Source organism: Microplitis demolitor, chromosome 5, assembly GCF_026212275.2.
Source record: "Microplitis demolitor isolate Queensland-Clemson2020A chromosome 5, iyMicDemo2.1a, whole genome shotgun sequence".
NCBI lineage: Eukaryota > Metazoa > Arthropoda > Insecta > Hymenoptera > Braconidae > Microplitis > Microplitis demolitor.
In genome coordinates, this window is record NC_068549.1 from 21,898,936 (window position 1) to 21,917,505 (window position 18,570).

The window sequence follows — 18,570 nt, forward strand, 5'->3', positions numbered from 1 at the left end:
ATTAGTATAAAACAAATATTTTACAAAAATATTGACTTAAGTATCTAAGATGATCAAAAAAATATGAAGAATTTATAAAATAATATATCAATTAGACAACCAAGATACTATACAATAGTTCGTGAATTCGAATATTCGCGCACTTCTAGTTTACAGACAATTATTAATTTTCGGATTTTGTTTCTACAAATTAATTCCAAAAAAGCAAAAACTAAAAATATGCATTTATAGAAAATTTTAAAAACTATATATGTAATTTTTTTAAAATATTTTTTTTTCTTATAATCTACCGTCTAAAAAAAATCCATAAATTTTTAACCTCAGTCATATTTCTAGATTTTCATTCTTTACATTTTTACTGGTTTATTCGAAAGTTAAAAACTCTACTTGACAATTACATTCGCACTTATAAATTAGCCGACTCATAGTTTTTTAGCAACTTTTCGAAACGATAAATTATAAAAAAAAAATATATAAAAAAATTGCACCCACAGTTTTTCAAATTTTCTGAATATGCACATTTAAAATTTTTTTTTTTCTGTCAATCTCTGGATCATCAAAAATTACAAGTGTAAATAAAGCAGATATATGACAAATTTTTAATTCCATATAAATAAATTAAAGAATTAAAATAATAAAATTTTAAAAAAATTCATGTACTGAACTTTGAATTGTCTCAATATACATTTTTTTATTCTCATTTTAATTTATTATTTCAAAATTATAAAAATTGTCAAATGATTGCTAACTTTACTATCATTCAAAATCTTTCTATTTCTGTAAATCATAAGATAAAAATTTATATTAAATAACAATTATTATTTCTTAATTACATCTCTTATTAACTCATATATTTCCTTCATAATGTACATTCAAGCATTAACACACTAAGTACAAGTAATTAAAAATAAATTATACTCCAAATGTCAAAATAATGATTTTCGGTTCCCAAATCCTTACCCTCGCTCTTCAGTCCTTTATTTAAAAAATGAATCCCAGGTATACTAATCCGAAGGTCTCCGAATATTACCGAGTTATTTCGATTATATCAAAATAATTTTAGTATGTAAACCTGAAGCTGTCTGTTGACTTCTGCTTCAGTTCTCTGTAATCTCCAGCAAAAGCATCACGCATTCAAATCCTTCACACATTTAAATTTATTCTCTAAAGTTATACAGTTTAAAGTCTACTGTAAACCCTATACATTATATATTTATCTATATATATATATATATATATATAGACACATACATACATATATATATATATATCTCTCTCTATATATATAGTAACAAAGTTAACAATATGTCTGAAATTCCTGTTGTCAATCAAATCCAACATTATCAGAGAAGTATCGAAAAATATCCTGACGACGAGCCAAGAGTGAGTTTATTTATTTATTTATTAATTTATTATTATTAACATATTTATTAAATCTTATTCCTTGACGTTGTAATTTTAAAAAATAGTTTCTGTAGATAACCTCAAATGTGTCGATTATTTTAATCGAATTTATTTAATTTTTTAATTTTTAAATTAATAATAAATAAATTTATTATTATTATTTATTTTATTAAACAATTAATCAAATTTGTCTCATTGATTTAATTAACAATATTCATTTTTAATTATTCAATAAATAATTACGTCAATTACCAGCTGTTAATGAAGTCAAAAAAAAAACAATTTATTTTATATTTCTTACTGTAAATTTATTTACTACTTTTTTTTGTTTTTTTCAATTAATTTTTTGAATTGTAAGTTTTTAAACGTCAATATAACAAGTAATTGCTTTAATTTTTATTATTAATTTATGATACTGAATTAGCTGACGTTTAATATTTTTTTTGTTAAAAAAAAAAATATTTCAAAAAAATGCACCTACAGTTTTTTAAATTTTCTATATGCGCATTTTTTTTTTTCTTTAATTGTTAAAAAAAACGAGTGTCACGTCTGTTAACTTAGGATCATATTTTTTATTGTTGATGTGAAATTTTTGATAATGAATTTTTTTATTAATTGTTTAGGTTTTAAGATGCATAAGAAAATTACACGACTTGCCGGTAACAGTGCAACACCTCCAGGAAACGGGGGTAGGAAGGACAGTAAATGCACTGAGGAAATATGATGGTACTGTTGGAGATGCTGCTAAAGCTCTGGTTGCCAAATGGAAAATAATGGTCGTTGATGAGGAGAGCAGTGACTGTGATGACGATGATGATAACTGTGTACCAGATGTCTCCGGAGGTTACACTGATAATTCAGACTCTGGTGTTGACAAAGATGAAAGTCATACTCGTACTTTATCTAGGTATTTATTATTTTATTTTAAATTTAAATCCACGAATATTTTATGGTCCTGATATTTACAATCAACAATTTTCGTATTTTTATTTCGACTTCCATTAAAAAAAAAAAAACTAAAAATATGCACACTTAGAAAATTGAAAAATCTATAGGTGCAATTTTTTCAAATATTTTTTTTTTTTATAATTTATCATTTTAATATGTTGACAATCAAATTTCATATTTTTTTTTTACTAGTTACAAGTATTAATAATACAATTATTTAATTTCAGCCATAAATTAAATGAATCGCATGAACGTAGAAGTAATTCAAGGCACGAATCCAGATCTTCCAAACATTCATCAAACAATTCATCAGATTTATCACGATCTAAATCATCAAATAAATCAAACACTGATAATAATGATCGCCGTAGACATCACTCGAAATCTTCATCTTCATCATCATCATCATCGTCAATAAATAATAATGATAAATTAGAAGATACCAATACGCGACATGATTCTCGTGAGAAAAAATCTAAAAGTCATCGCGAGTCGAGTAGTAAAAGTGACAGACATAGTTCCCGAAAAGATGATAATATAAGTAATAACAGTAGTAATAAGACAGTAAAAAAAGATAAAGATAAAGAATCATCGAAAGTGTCATCGCATGAGTATTCTAAACATAACGGACACAGTTCCAGTGATCGTAAACGTAAACGCGAGAGTTCGGCAAATGAAAAGCACGTGGATAAACGACGACGAAGTTCAACAGTCGATGAATCTGATGATGAAGACAAAAGTGTTACTGATACTAATGAAATTTCTGATAACGAGTGTGATAAAATTAAAATAAATATTAAATCAGAGTCACCTGAGTCACCTCCGCGTGTTTCTAAATCCAAGGAAACTGTTAGTGTTAAGAAAGAAAAGTCGAAAGATAAAACCGGTGATAGTGGTGATAAATCGAGGGATGATAAACATAAACATTCAAGTTCGAGTAGTAAACATAAAGTTAAAAGTGATAGCAGTAAATCTTCAGAGCATCGAAGGCAAGACAAAAAAAAAGATGAGCTACGGGAGCCATCAGCTTGCAAATCACGCGGTCATTCAACTTCTAGTTCTAAGGATACTGATAAAAATAAACACAGTGAGAAAAGCAAAGAGAAAAAGTCACCAGATAGCAAGGATAAGGACAAAGATAAGAGCAAGGATAAGGATAAGAAACATAAAGAGAAGAAAAGCAAAAAATTTAATGGCCATGAAGGAATCGATTGTAATTCTGGTATATATATTTTTTCTGTTGATTATATTAATTGTCACTTATTGAGTTATTAATTAACCAATTGATCAATTTGGTATTTTTAGGCGCTAGTTTTGCTGAAGCACTTGGAATGTGTACGGCATCAACGTCTTTTTCACGTAAAAAAATTCCAACTTCCCCAATCATTTCAATTAAAAGTAATAAACCGGAAGCTGGTACTTCGGCTCAGAAAACCGATAAAATTAAGACTGAATCGTCGTCTCCCAAGGACGAGGAAGTGAGTTTATTTTATTATTATTTTTAATTGATTTTATTTTATGTCGGGTTAGCCGATGTCTAATAATCTTTGGGTTTTTTTCAAAATGATAAATTACAAAAAAAAAATATTTTGAAAAATTGCAGCTAGTTTTTTTAATTTTCTCGGTGTGCATATTTTTAATTCTTGTTTTTTTGTAATTGATATTGAAAAAAGAATCGGAAAATTTTTGATTGTCAATTTCTGATCATAATTTCTTGTGATACGAACATACAATAATTTTAAAAAAATTTTTCTGTGTATAAATCAAAAACTTTTTGTTAAACAAAATGGCGTTAAGCTGACGGCTTAAAAAGCTGGCGATAGAGATTAGCATTTAATTTTTTTAATTCAAATTAAAAAACGAATGATATATATTTAGAAGAGATTAAAATAATTTTTTTTATTACTCGAGTTTATAAAACTTTTTTATTTCTCAATTTAAAAAATATTGTTTCACATAATTTATGCCGATCTTGCAAATTATTTAAATATTTCATTCATTCAATTCCGCCATATTTTTGTAATTAAGTAATTAGTATTCGTATTTAAATACTTTTTTGTCAAAGTATTTTTTCAAATCGATACTTTAATTATGTAATAATAAAATAAAACAAAATTTACTTCAGTAAAGTTGTTGTTGGTTATGTTGATAAATTCCGCGATTGTTTTTTATTTTTTATTAGTTTAGAATTTTTTCTTACACTAATTATTCATCATTTTATAATTTAATTATAATAATAATTGATAACGTAAGAGATTCAATACCCGATCAATTATCGAGTAACTGACGTAAGATTAATTTTCAAATTTTTTTTTATCAATTAATTTAAATATTTAACAATAAAATAGATTTAGATTTTTAATTGTTTTTTTTTTATTGACAATTATTTATTTTCTTTTAATTATTTGCCGTAAAAAAATTGTATAAATTTATAGTATGTAAAAATTTATCAGCTGTTTGGTCTTGATCAGTAATTGGATCTGCTGATAAATTTAATCAAATATTTTGTAAAACATGAAAAAAATCCCATGGGAATAAATAAATTTTCCATTATAAATTAATAAATTTATTAAATATATTTCAGATACTTCATCTATTGTCACCGAATATAAAATTAAAACCATTAAATGTGGATCTTGCGTCAACATTACCAGAGATTAGTGCTAATTACAAACCATTACCAGTAAATAACATGAATCCAATTTATCGTCGAATGGAAGAAGACAAAGCACTCAATGATGCTATTTATGCTAAAAATATTAGGTAAGCAATAATTCATTATATTATATATTACGTTGCATAATAATTATGTAACAATACGCCCTTATGGTTCTTGGATGCCAAAAAAGCATACAAATATTTTTTTTTCGCTAATCGATTTACTTTAAATTTACAAATTAAAGAAAAAGGAAAAAAATTATTTGTCTGATAATTGATTTATTTTTTATTTAAAAGCATGAAAATAAAAAAAAATTTAACGCCCTACTGGTTCCCGGTGTTCATTTCCTTCTAAGAGCCTACAAAAAAAAATTCAAAATTTATATTTTTTATTTCATAAACTTATAAACTATAAGTACTTTGATTAGTAATAAACTTTTCTCGCCATAATTTTTTTTTTATCGGTATCTACTACTAGGATACGCACTTGACATTTGAAACGCGAGATCATTAATAATGACAACAATTTACATAAATATTTTTTTTTCTTCTTACAGAACCAAAGTCTACTCTGGTAATAAAACAAGTTACACAAGTGTACCGTCTCTCTACGAATTATGTATCCGAGTGTTGATAGAAAATATCGAAGCTCTTGAATGTACTGGGGGAGTACCTTATTACCTTTTAAAACCCGTACTGGAACGTGCCACCGCTGATCAATTGTTCATGATCGAACACTACAATCCATATTTGATCGAAGACACCGACACACTCTGGAAGTTCCACTGCAACCGGGAGTTCCGTAACAAAGAGCGTGAAGAAATGGAGTCATGGCGTGAAATGTACATGGTAAGTAAAATTTATTTATTTATTTATTTTTTTAATAATCAATTTATTATTAATTTGAAAATTACAAATAAATTTAAATGCAATTGAAGATTTATTTTTAAATAAAGAAAAATACAGAGTAAAAAAATACAAAACGTTAAAAATATAAATATTAAATGGAATTATTTAAAAAATATAAGATAAATTAATACAGAATTATTTTTAAATTTTAAATACTAATTTTTAATAATGGTAATTATTTATTATAATGACGAAGACATTAGTTTATTAATTAAATTCATTATTATATTTATCAACTATTTAATGATATTTTTTGTCTTATCATCTATTATTTATATATTTTTTTTTTTAATTATAAATCAGTATTACAATTAATAAAAAAAAATTCGCGAATACTCGCGGTAACGATTAATTTGAAAATTACAATTATTATTAATTAAGAAATATAAGTGAAGACAAATTACAAGAAATTTTCATTCAAAAAAAAAAAAAAAAAAAAAAAAAAAAAAAATTAATACTGGTAATAACAAAGGCATAATTAATGAATTTTTTAAACTTTACTGTATGCACGTAATTAAATTTTCTAAGTAAACTAATTCCATTATCAGTAATATTTTAAATTGATGTAACACTTTGCGGAATCATAATTAAACAAATACAAAATATTTTAATTTATTACTTATTGATGACAGGTAATGACTAATTAATTACATGACTTGAGTCAGTTCACTCTAAATGCAGACCAATAAAATTTATGAATAATTTTTTTTAAATTTTATAAAAAACCAGGTGATAATAATCATTAATATATTTTATGGTAATGATTATTTTATTAATTACTCAGTGGTTTAAAAAGTATTTTATTTTAATAATAAAATCCATTAAATTTTTATTTATTATTTAAATTAGAGAACACGTGAAAATTAAAATTAGAGACATTTTTGACTTTTTTAAATTTACGAAAATGTCTTGTCCTCTTTTTCAGTAAAAAACAATTAAACGGAACTTTTTATGATCCTGAAGTCAGCAGGCAATTCAAAACTTTTGGTTTTTTTTATCAATGTAATGTGGAAAAAAAAAAATACACATGTAGGAAATTAAAAAAACTACAGGTGCAATTTTCTACATGTGCATTTTTTTAGTTTTTTTTTTTTGGAGTCGATTTGTTGAAAAAAATCCACAAATTTTGAATTGTCTAACTTGAGGATCATACTTTTTTTGTCGCACTAATAGTTTATGATAATTGAAAGCTCCATTATTAAAATGATAAAATAAAATCCGCCTTGTAATTGAACTATGTCTTTATAAAAGATATTTTACCCTTAAAAATTAATAACTTCAATGTAAAAGTTATTCCTGATATTTTAGAGACTAAAAATCCCAGTATCATAATCACGCTCATAAAAATGATCAATGACAAGTAGTACAGAGATAAAGTATGTCCTTTTTATTATCAGAATCTTCAGTAGTAGTCGATGTTGACGAACACTTATCATGGACCCAAACCTCACACAGATTACATTGAACCCACGTGAGCCCAGTCTTGCAAGCCAAACAATTTTCCTCATCATGCTCTTCCCCAGATGATTTTTTATTCCTCAGTCGTGTCGACTGCCGAGTTCTCTTACTCGACTCGTTCTTCATCACCGCAATATCTCTAGCCACGTAATCTTTGTCATCGTCTTCATCATCCCCATCATTCCCATCCTTTTTTTTACTTCCGCTTCGTCTCTTCCTTCCGCCTCTCCCCTTACTTCCATCAGATTTTTTTCTCTTCTTATTATTCATCTCGACATTTTCTTCTGCAGGTTTTTTATTAATCTCCAGATCTTGATCATGATCATTCTCATAATCATCTCCATCAGCTTCATTATTAAAGTCATTGTTATTTTCACTTTTAATATTCAAATTATCATCAGTTACCTGACTGCTGCATCCAGGTTTAGCTTCCAAATAATATTTACTATCATTACTTTCAATATTTTCGCTCAGCTGCTGACCAATTTGATTTATTCCTCCATCAACTGATGGATTGATACCGACACTATGGGGATTACTGCCCATTTTTAATAAGTCATGATGAGTTAATTTCAAATCATCAAGAATTGTCTTAAAATTATCCAGAAATGTGTCGACATTAAGTTCTTCAATATTACCAGGACCTGGGCCAGCACCACCACCACCAGTTGAATTACCACAGGAAACACTATTGCTAGGTAACTGTTTACAGTGACTACGACGTTTGACGTTTAGTTCCTGGTGTCTTCGTAAAAATGCTGACAGCCATTCAGGACCAGCCATCTGATTATTGGACCAAGATGATGGATATTTAATTCCCAAACTAACAGCATACTCGTACGCAAATTTTCTCAACTGACGTCCTGTCAATTCATTGTGATAATTATCGTCATCACCGGAATTCAAATTTGAATTTGAACTTTTGTTAATGTTTTCATTGCGTGATTTATTTATATAATTTATAAGATCGTGCTCTTGTTGAAATGAAAATACTTTTTTCATAGCCTCATAACCCACATTTATTTTAACCAGATCGTCATTTTTCAAATCGTCTATTTGAATTTTAGAACAAAATCTCACTAATGTCGTCCGCGGGATACTATAGTGATTCGCGACACTGCGATTTGATTTTTTTAAAAGTAAAACTTCTTTAGCGGCTTGAATCATCACGGTTTTAGGTATGAGACCTCGTTCGGTTTTTCTCTTGTAATTACGCATTTTTGTTAATTCTTATATTTATTATAAAACTTTTGGATATATATTTACTTGTATTATTTTTTTACTTTTAAATCATTATTTATGATTATGTAATTTTATGGACCAGGTAATTTGATATTTTTTTTATAAATAGTCGATAAAAATTTTTTTTACTGATATGACGAGTGACAATTGTCTTTTATATATTTTATGATACTGGAGGTTAGGGTTTGAAAATTATTTTTTTCATTTTTCTTGCAGCGCCACGTGGCGCCAAACTTTTTAATATTTAAATTTCACATTTTTTTCATTATATTTAAATATCATTTTTTTTATTTTTGTTTTATTAAATTATTTTTAAATTTATTTTATTGGAAAAATTACAATTATTTTGAAAAAAAAACTTGTGATTTTACAAAGAGCGGACATTTGAATTTTTTTTTTTAATAAAATTAAAAACTGACATAAAAAATTATGATTCTAAAGTTAGCAGGCAACTAAAAATTTTCGGATTTTTGTTTTTGCAAATAAATTACAAAAAAAATAAAAATATGCTCTTGTAGAAAATTTTTAAAACTACAGGTGCAATTTTTTGAAATATTTTTTCTTTTATAATTTACTGTCTGAAAAAAATCCAAAAATTATTAGACCTCGGCTGACTTTATCATAAAAAATGCATTTGAAATATTTTCGCGCGAATTTTAAAAAATTTATTTAAATTATAAGTTACTGATTTTTAATTAAAACGAATTAATTATGTAATTTAGCGGATAAAATTTGATTAACTAATGAGTACTTAGAAAAAAATTCATTTATATTTTCCAGCGCTGCTTAGATGAAAGAGAGGCTAAATTAAAAACATTGACTGCAAACATTAAACAGTCAATTGATAAATCAATGCCAGCAAGATCAACAATAATGGCTTATGTAGACGATGTCGTTAAACCACCAAGAAATGTATTAAGAAAGCAAGCTAGATATGGAACATCATCAGCAACTTCTTCCTCAGATATTAAGAAAAAAATAATATTAACTGGTGGTACTAATGCCGCTACTAATGTTTCTGTACCGGCACCGCCTATGTCACGTGTCAAATCATCAAGTAAGTTTTTTATTTTTAATTTTATAATTTATTCATTAGAAAAAAAATTAAGGGGTATAATGGGTTCTCGAAAAGTGAGTTTATTTATTCAGTCTAATTTTTTTTAAATCTTCAAATATTTACTATCAATGATTCAGTCATTAAAAAAAAATCGGATTATTTCCCATATGAAATTTAAAAATTTTTAATATAAAGTTTTATGGTTTATTTTAAATTTAAAAATTTAAATAAAAATTTTGGTAGCTCACCTCATAATATTCTTGCCTTTTTTTTTGTAATTTTAATTTATAAAAAATTTTATCGAGCTTACTCCCCCCTCCTGTATTTTTAAAAAATAATTAAATAATGATAATAATAATAATAATAATAATAATAATAATAATAATAATTAAAAATTTAATTTTTTCAGCATCAGGAATAGTTAAAAAAAATAAAGCACCGCTAATGGCAAAGGCTTTACAATTGATAAAAGGAAGATACAAGCGATAAATAATAGTAGTAATAATAATTATAATATAATCCACCATCTTTAATTGGCTAGAACAAAATTACAACTCGACTTGGTTATACAATAAACAAATTAAAACTATTACATCTGTGTGATGTAATAACTAATTAAATATATTGTTTTTAATTAAAGCACTCATTAAACAACACAGTCTATAAATATTTTAAATTAGTGTTTAAAATAATTAACCCGCGAAAAAATAATTTTACTTTTTATTTTAAAAAATTATTTACCGATAAACGTAAATTATTTATAATTAATTCAATAAGATTATATATTGTCATCACAACAGATATTATTTGTCTATAAATATATATAGAAAAATTATATTCTTATATAAATATCAATCATAATAATAATAATATTATTATTTCATTTTACGACTGATTGTAATTTTAATAATTTTCAAAACTCAATATCTTTTAATTCATCACAATTTAATTTAAATTTAAAATTAATTAAAAATTTTTAAACGTAAATTTTTTTTTTAATCAAATTATAGTACAGAATGTAAATAAAATTATTAATTTTTATTATACAAACAATTTAAGTAAGAAAAAACATTAAAGTGGGTACTGAGTTGTACAGTATATTAAATAAATATACATAAGCATGTAAATTGATATTAATAAGATGAAATTTAATTAAAATCGTAAATTGTTTATAAATTTATAATTTATCAACAATTGTTGTTATAAATTACTGTAATAATTTTTGAATTTAACGACTGCTGTAAAGAGAGTCTACAATATTTTTTTAAATATTTAAATTCCATTACGATACTTAGAAAAAAATAAATAAAAAAATAATAAGGGTGTGCGAATAACTAGAGCTTACTTCCCACATTATTCATAATTTTTCAAAAAATTCGAAGCTCTTCTTTTGAACGACTTGAGGGGGAAAGCTGGTCTGAGATACAAAAAAAGCACATTTTTGTGATTTTTTTTTTCAGAGTATCTGCTTTATTAATATTCTCAAAATTTGTGACATGATTAAGCATCATTCCAAGAATATTCTCCTAAATTTTCATTAAAAAATATTTAAAAATAAGTCAGTGGTAGTGGGGAGAGACGAGTCACCTCAAAAAAAAAGTCTCCATGCCGTAGGCAGGATAACTCATGACTGCCTCATTTGAAATCAAAAAACCAAAAAGATTTCTTTAGTACATAAGTTTGATGGATTTGAACGAAAGAATAAACGAAATATTCATTTTTGAATTTTTGGTAAAGGTGCAATCAAAAAAACTGATTATTGCCAAAAATTCTCCTTTTGTTTAATTAAAAAATAAGTAACTGAAAAAAAAAATCTTTCGTTCAAATCTAAGATAAACTTATGTACTAAAGATATCTTTTTGATTTTTTGATTTGAGATGAGATAGTCATGAGTTATCCTGCCTACGGCATGGAGACTTTTTTGAGGTGACTCGTCTCTCCCCACTACCACTGACTTATTTTTAAATATTTTTTTATAACAATTTAGTAGAATATTCTTGGAATGATGCTTAAGCGTGTCACAAATTTTCAAAATTTTAATAAAGAAGCTACTCTGAAAAAAAAAATCCCAAAAATATCCTTTTTTGTGTCTCAGATCTCTTTCCCCCTTAAAATTGACGGATAATTCGAAATGATTTGAGTGATTCTATTTGAATTTTGGATCGAATAGTGATATTCGATTTAAGTCGAACTCGATTCGCTCACCCCTAAAAAACAATAATTATATAAATAATTAAATAATTACATAAATAAATTTAATTAATAATTTAAAAAACTCGTAAATTTTGTCAATGAGATTAATGAGGTATCTCGCGTTAAAAAAACAAAAAATCAAGCATGAAAACTCAGTTTTAAATAAAAATAATTGTTAATAATAAATAATTAATAAAATTATAATTACTTGCTAAATTACTTAAACATTTAAATCAAAACTAATTAAATTACAAACAATATTAATTATTTATTTATAAAAAAAATTAAAATTTTTACCAAAATAAATACCTCAATTAATGTGATGTGATATTATTTCTGTTTATCACTAATTTCATCACTATGTGATATGTATTTTTTTTCTGTAATTTCATCACAACAATTGTACAGTAGTTACGTAAAAGCAAAAAAAAAATCGTAGCATTTGGTGTTAAATAATTGATTGTAGGAATAAAATTATATATAGAGAACTTAATGTTAAAAAAACGACTAAGTCGTCTGCCGTAATCGGAAATTAAAAATGTAATTTATTTATAATAAAATATTTTTGCTTGTATTCAAAATATAAATAAATAATTCAATTAAATATTTTATTTTTTATTTTATTTTAATTAAACTTTTGTTAATTTTTTTTAATTAAGTACCCGATTAATAAAAATATTTTTATTTATCTCCGTCTCAATATCCGGAGTTTTTGCTGTTTAAATAAACTTCCCTTTGGAGTAAATGTCATTTTAAACCGGAGTAAATTTAACTCCGACGAACAGTCATCTGCTCCGGATTTAATCTGAAAATTTTTTAAACTGTAGGTCCCAGAAATTCTTTAAATCCAGGCCAGCTTAAGGACTAAATAATTTACTTTAAAAAAAAATACCAGATTAAATAAAAAAATAACAAATATTGGGAAAATGAAAATTTATTTATTTTACATGGATTTTAATTATTATTAAAAAATAGTTAAATTTTTTATTTAAAAATATTATTTGCTATTAATCTACTTTTTATAATAGTATTTAAAATAACAATTACAATTAATTATCATTAGCTGAACACAATTTGTGAGCTTAAAAAAAAACTAATTATTCGATTAAAAATACTGCGTTTTTTAACAGCCAGCACAGTTTTGAAAGGGCACATTAATGACCTTTCATTATTGAGTATCTTAATTAGTAATAAAACAATAAAATTACAAACTAAATGTTGAAAATTTTAACTATTTTTGTATCAGTTGAAGACTTTGATCATCGCCTCATAATTAAAAGTGTAATTTGTTTAAAATTAATACAAATAATGCCGAAAATTTTAACAAACAAGCCTTTTATATTTCGTTATTACTTAAAAAATTTAATTCAATAATTAAGTAAATTATAAAAAAATAATTAATTATTTACGCGATAAATTCTTAAAAAAAAAAAATGTCCAGTTAATTATTGAAGTTAAATAGTAATTAATTTTTACTGTTAGTAAAAAAAAAAAAATTAACTATTGAATGTTAAAATTTTGCGGGATTTTTTAGAGAGACTCCTTTCAAAATAAAAATATCAAGTCTTTTTTTTATGCAGTAACGACGCACATGGGCGAATTATTTCTAGGATTGAATTTTAGTGTCAGAATGGCTTCAACGCTCGGTTTTAATACTTGTACAGCTGGAATTTCCATTTCAGATGTTGATTGTACTGGAATACTGTAGAAAAAAATTAATACAGTTAAACAATAATACAATTTTGTTGTTTTATTTTTTTTCAAGCAGGACAGCACGTTAATCAAACTATTTAGCTCTTTAGTGAGACCAGTACTAGAATATGGATGTGTTACATGGGATCCCATTTATAATAATCAGATTGAAAATTATGAATCGGTTCCAAGAAAATTTTCAAGCCATACCAGATACGGCGATAGCAGGAAGAGAATCGGATAGACATCAAGCCTTTGAGTACACGGGACTATTTTTTTAGCTTAGGAAAAAATATCTATCATTGTGCTGAGTTTAATATTACTAATCGGCATTTTAATGCCTCGGTGTTGGGTTTTGCCGTGCAAAATATAGACCAGATGTCTAATAGGATAATGTAAATTCCTTTAGTGAGATCACGTTTTTCTACACGCTCTCCACTATACGAAATTTTCAAGATTATTAATGAAGATGTGACAGAAGTAGATTTTTTTGGAGCATAGTTGCAAAAAGAAAGCTAGCAGTTGTTATAATTATGGTGATGATTGAATTTCCCCAAAACTTTCCGCTATTTTCGAGCGGAGAAATAAATAAAATCAATTAATAACACACCTGATACCATTTTTTGTGGCTATTTTAGCGGACCATAATCTAACAGTACCACCTGTGTCCCCACTAGTAATAAACTGACCATCAGCACTCCAATCTAAATTCATTATCGTCGAATCATGACCTTTCAACTCATTAACAAGTCCATCTGTTGCCAAATCCCATATCAATACATTTTTATCATCACCTAAATAAATTACATCATCAATTATCTTTTCCTTCATAATTAAATGATAAAAATTTTAAACTATTATTATAATTTATTTTTATTTACCAGCACCCGCGAGATATTTTCCATCAGGACTAAATGCCAAACTGTAAATAGTTGACTGGACACCTGGATAAGTTCTCAAAGCTTCACCATTTTCTTTGCTCCATAATTTAACCGACTTGTCTGCGGAACCGGATGCTAAATAATTTCCATTTGGATGAAATTTAATTGACTGTAAATTTAAAAATTATTTTATACAATAATAATAATAATAATAATAATAATTAGCATTAATATGCAGTTTTTTTTTTAATTGCTTACATTGACATCCATATAATGACCAGCGAATATACGAACTGGAGATTTTCTATCCAGTGTCCATAATTTAGCAGTGCGATCATGGGAGCCAGTTACAATATACGCGTCATCTAGACTCATGTCCATGCACCAAATTGGATAATTGTGCCCACTAAAGATAAATAAATTACTTTATTAATTGTAATTATGATTAATTATTGAGTAATAAAAATAAATAATTACGTGTAAGTTCCAATACAACTGTAATCCTGCATACTCCAGGCTTTTAAATCATTGTCACTTGACACTGAGAGAAGGATTTCAGTGTCGCTTGTAAATCTGACGTCGTGTACAATGTCTGTGTGACCTCGTAACACAATTGCACCAGACGATTCGCTAAAAAATTGATAAATAATCAATAAGTTAATTGTTAATATAATTTAATTAGTATATTGTATGACTAGGGATGAAACAAAATGATTTCAGACCAGGGTGGTGACAAACAAGTTGATAAATAATTAATAATTAATTAAATAAACATACACTTCAACATGATTATCAGGAATATTATAGTCTACTTCATTTTCATTGCGTGTTTTTTTTAGCGGAGGTCCTGGCTGTGGTATCATTAATCTCGTGCTTCCCATTGGCCATATTCTGACAGTGTGACTATTAAATCCTACTGCAAACTTATCCATTTTATTGGGTATTGTTGCGCAGCTTGCACTATAAGTAAATAATTAATCTTATTACTAAAAAAAATAAAAATTTATTTCACAAGGCCCATTTTACCTCGGGTATTTTATTTAGTCTCCTTTTCGATTATTAAGCGTTGAAAAATAGATAAAAGTACTTACTCTTCAATTGCATTTTTAATTCGGAATATTCTCAAGGGTTTGTAAGGATTATTATTTAACCCACGTATTACTTCCAATAATTCTCTCATTTCTCTATCAGCCCCAGTACCAGACGTTTGTTCCATATGCCCATTGATACTGATGTCTCCAAATCTTGTTCCGTCGTCACTTTCATCTTCTTCAACTACATTTTCTATTTTTATATTAATTTTCACATGTATATTTATTATCTACAAATAAAAAAATAAATTAAACTTCATCCAGAATAAAAAATCCGAACTGGAAATTTTGGAATGAGTATTAAAATAAACAAATTATTCGCAAATTAAAAAAAAAAACACATTTTTATTTTTCCGGACAAATAAAAAAAAAACCGGGCTTAAAAAAATCCAAGCCCATGTAAAAAAATTAATTCCAAAAATATTAAAAACAGTGAACTAAATTTGAAATGTTTATTTTTGATATTTGAAAAAAAATTAAAACGCAAAAGAAATTTTGAATTTCTTGACCTCGTTTATGACGTTCTATATAATTCAAAAACTGTATAATTTTTTTCTTTTGCTTTCAAATCCGCGAAATTTAAAAATTTAATATTTTTGAAATTCAAAAATTATCAACTCAAAATTTATAACTATTTCAAATTTGAAAGTTCACTGCTATGAACATTTTTGAATGAATTTTTTCTGACAGGACATGTCCGGACAACTCGGATAGACTCCTACTTTTTTGGGGTAGGCTAAAAAATAAACTCTGACACAAGCGAACAAAATAATTAATAAAAAAAAAAAAAAAAAAAAAAAAAAAAAAAAAAAACTAGTACCTGCATAATAATAACATGTCCATGCTTAGCAAGATACTTTTGCAATGCATTGTGGGCTTCATCAGACATATCAACCCGATACTTCCTCATTTTAAACGCATTGACAGTTGGCTTTGACTCAGCGTCTTGGATTGAAAACACGCATGACAATTCGTCAAGAAAATTTTTCTCTGTACACGATAAAAAGTCATTACGATTGCCATTAAAAAATTCAATTGCTGCCTGCAAATTTCCTGCATTAAGCATTTCTAAATACAGATGACAGAAAATTGGATACAGGAGACCCATTAAATCTTCTTTTACTGTCTCATCATGAATTAAATCAATCCATCCTCGTAATCTATAATTATTATCAATAATTAAAATAATTATTTCATGATCCCAGGATTGAAACTTTAAGTTTAAGTTTGTCTCCAGCCAGTCGAGAGAAGCAAATAGATCACTAGTTTTATTTATGTAACTGACAGTCATGACTTTGTGATTAAGTTTTATAAAAATTAGTGTAAATGACAAACAATATTTATTTTTTCTGCTTAAAGTAGTACTGTCGGTTATAGAATCACCGTTCAGAATTTAATGAAACTCGACATATTAGCAGACAATGATAAGAAAAAGATCCAATTTAATTTTTGAAGAGCAACAGAGAAAAATAAATTCAATGAATCCTGAGATTTCTCATGCAGCTCAATGTTAAATCTATGAAAATAAAAATTTTACTGGTTCTCTGCAGCTCTTCAAAAATTAAATTGGATCTTTTTCTTATCATTATCTACCAATCTGTCGAATTCTACTGAATTCTGAACAGTGATCCTAAAAACAACAGTACTACCCTAATCATAAACTGAAAATGACAATTTACGCTTGCGCTAATGATTGATGACACCATCAGTCTTAAATTAACTTGTCTCTGACTGACTGCTGACACTAAAACTTCGTTCCAATGCAGATAATTATGAAAAACTAGTGTGTAAGTCAGAATGAAACATAATTTTAGACTGCGGGTGATATCAGCCAACACCCTGGTCTGAAATCGTTTTGTTTCATCCCTTGTCACTCAATATACTATTTATTTAAACAATAAAATAAATACTTTTTGTATGCTTGATCAGCAGCAGTAACATCATTCGTGATGGCGCTAAAAATAATCGAATTTTTAGTTGAAGTTGCGGACTCGGCCATTTCTCGTAATAATAATTCTTCGCCTGTGATTGTTTTATTACGATCTGGTTTATTAAATATATCAATATCCTGAATCAAAATAAATATATCAATTAATTAAATAGGTAATTAATAAACTAAATTAAATGACACAAAGGTAAACAAATAAATAATACAAGTGGGAAGGAGGTTAACTTTTTGTTGTTTATTAATTGTCATATATTTATAAATATTAATTAAATAAATAAAGTTAATAATTACCTGATAGCCACGACGTTTCAAATACGATTCAACAGTTGCATTGATGATATCAATTTTTGAACGTTTCATTTTCATCAGATCACGTGTTTTATGTTTTGTTTACAATTTTGAACAATGCATTGGCCGAACGGATAAGAGGATTTACTTTTTTTTTGTTTTACTTTAATATTTTATTATTATTATTATTTGAAAAGACATTTTGATTGTTAATTTAATCTTCAGATGACAGTAGTTTATTATAATTATTTTAATGGCGCTAATTTTAAATTCTTTAGCGCGGGAAATTTAAACTGCAAATATTATAGTTTTATAGCTCCCTTAAGTTGGCGGGGGGAATTCAATGTTTGGCAAATTTTTTCTAGCAATTCGTTTGTTCGTTGATTGTTCGTCAATGTTCGCTATAAATAATTATTTGTTCGTTTTTTATTTTTTTAAAAATAAATTTTTAAAAATTTATTTGAAGTTAGCGGTGACTATACTCATTTTCTATTCTTTCTTCATCTTGATTTGTTTGTTGATCCGAAGGAGAGTTAATTTAATATTGTCTTCGAATTAGAGTGAATTCAGATTTAAGTTAAATCTGTTATCATTCGAAATTTACTCGAAGTTTTTTAGTTTATTCAATCGTCATAGCTTACATGTAATGAATATAAATTATTGATATTGACAAAAATAATAAATTATAATTTAAGACTATCATTGGTGTAAGATGGGCTATAAGAATTGCAAATTGTGAAAAATAGGTGCTATCAAATTTTATTTTTAATTTTAAATACAAATTTATGATAAAAAAAAAGA

At 26.2% G+C, this 18,570-nt stretch overlaps 2 protein-coding genes across 3 annotated transcripts in view; one reads left to right on the top strand and one right to left on the bottom strand.

The window, feature by feature from the left end:
• Positions 1-12,443, top strand: part of LOC103572618 (transcription elongation factor B polypeptide 3) — a 36,071-nt gene extending 23,628 nt beyond the window's left edge. Inside the window, exons 2-9 of one of the 2 annotated variants that reach the window (XM_053739289.1) lie at positions 1,290-1,383; positions 2,028-2,311; positions 2,580-3,574; positions 3,658-3,830; positions 4,937-5,115; positions 5,568-5,859; positions 9,400-9,676; positions 10,086-12,443. In XM_053739289.1, the coding sequence (XP_053595264.1) occupies positions 1,290-1,383; positions 2,028-2,311; positions 2,580-3,574; positions 3,658-3,830; positions 4,937-5,115; positions 5,568-5,859; positions 9,400-9,676; positions 10,086-10,165 (2,374 nt within the window). In that variant the 3' untranslated portion in view covers positions 10,166-12,443. Of the gene's footprint in view, positions 1-1,067; positions 1,384-2,027; positions 2,312-2,579; positions 3,575-3,657; positions 3,831-4,936; positions 5,116-5,567; positions 5,860-9,399; positions 9,677-10,085 lie in introns of those variants that run through there. The other variant, XM_008551276.3, reaches the window with a different exon arrangement.
• Positions 12,444-12,859: 416 nt separating this feature from the next.
• LOC103572615 (TAF5-like RNA polymerase II p300/CBP-associated factor-associated factor 65 kDa subunit 5L) lies at positions 12,860-17,918 on the bottom strand. Its single transcript, XM_008551269.2, has 10 exons — positions 17,773-17,918; positions 17,444-17,601; positions 16,354-16,693; positions 15,534-15,763; positions 15,220-15,402; positions 14,920-15,072; positions 14,701-14,848; positions 14,443-14,611; positions 14,172-14,355; positions 12,860-13,571 (listed from the first exon to the last, which is right to left on the bottom strand). Exons 1-10 carry the CDS (start codon positions 17,845-17,847, stop codon positions 13,442-13,444), a joined length of 1,770 nt encoding a protein of 589 aa, XP_008549491.1. The 5' UTR covers positions 17,848-17,918; the 3' UTR covers positions 12,860-13,441.
• Positions 17,919-18,570: the final 652 nt, after the last annotated feature.

Excerpts from the sequence above, each read along its gene's own strand:
- LOC103572615 (XM_008551269.2), bottom strand. The coding sequence starts at position 17,847 with ATGAAAATGAAACGTTCAAAAATTGATATCATCAATGCAACTGTTGAA. Across the intron at positions 15,764-16,353 it reads GACATGTTATTATTATGCAG|ATAATAAATATACATGTGAA; the intron begins GTACTAGTTTTT and ends TTTTATTTGTAG. Across the intron at positions 14,849-14,919 it reads AGTTGTATTGGAACTTACAC|TGGGCACAATTATCCAATTT; the intron begins GTAATTATTTAT and ends ATTTATCTTTAG.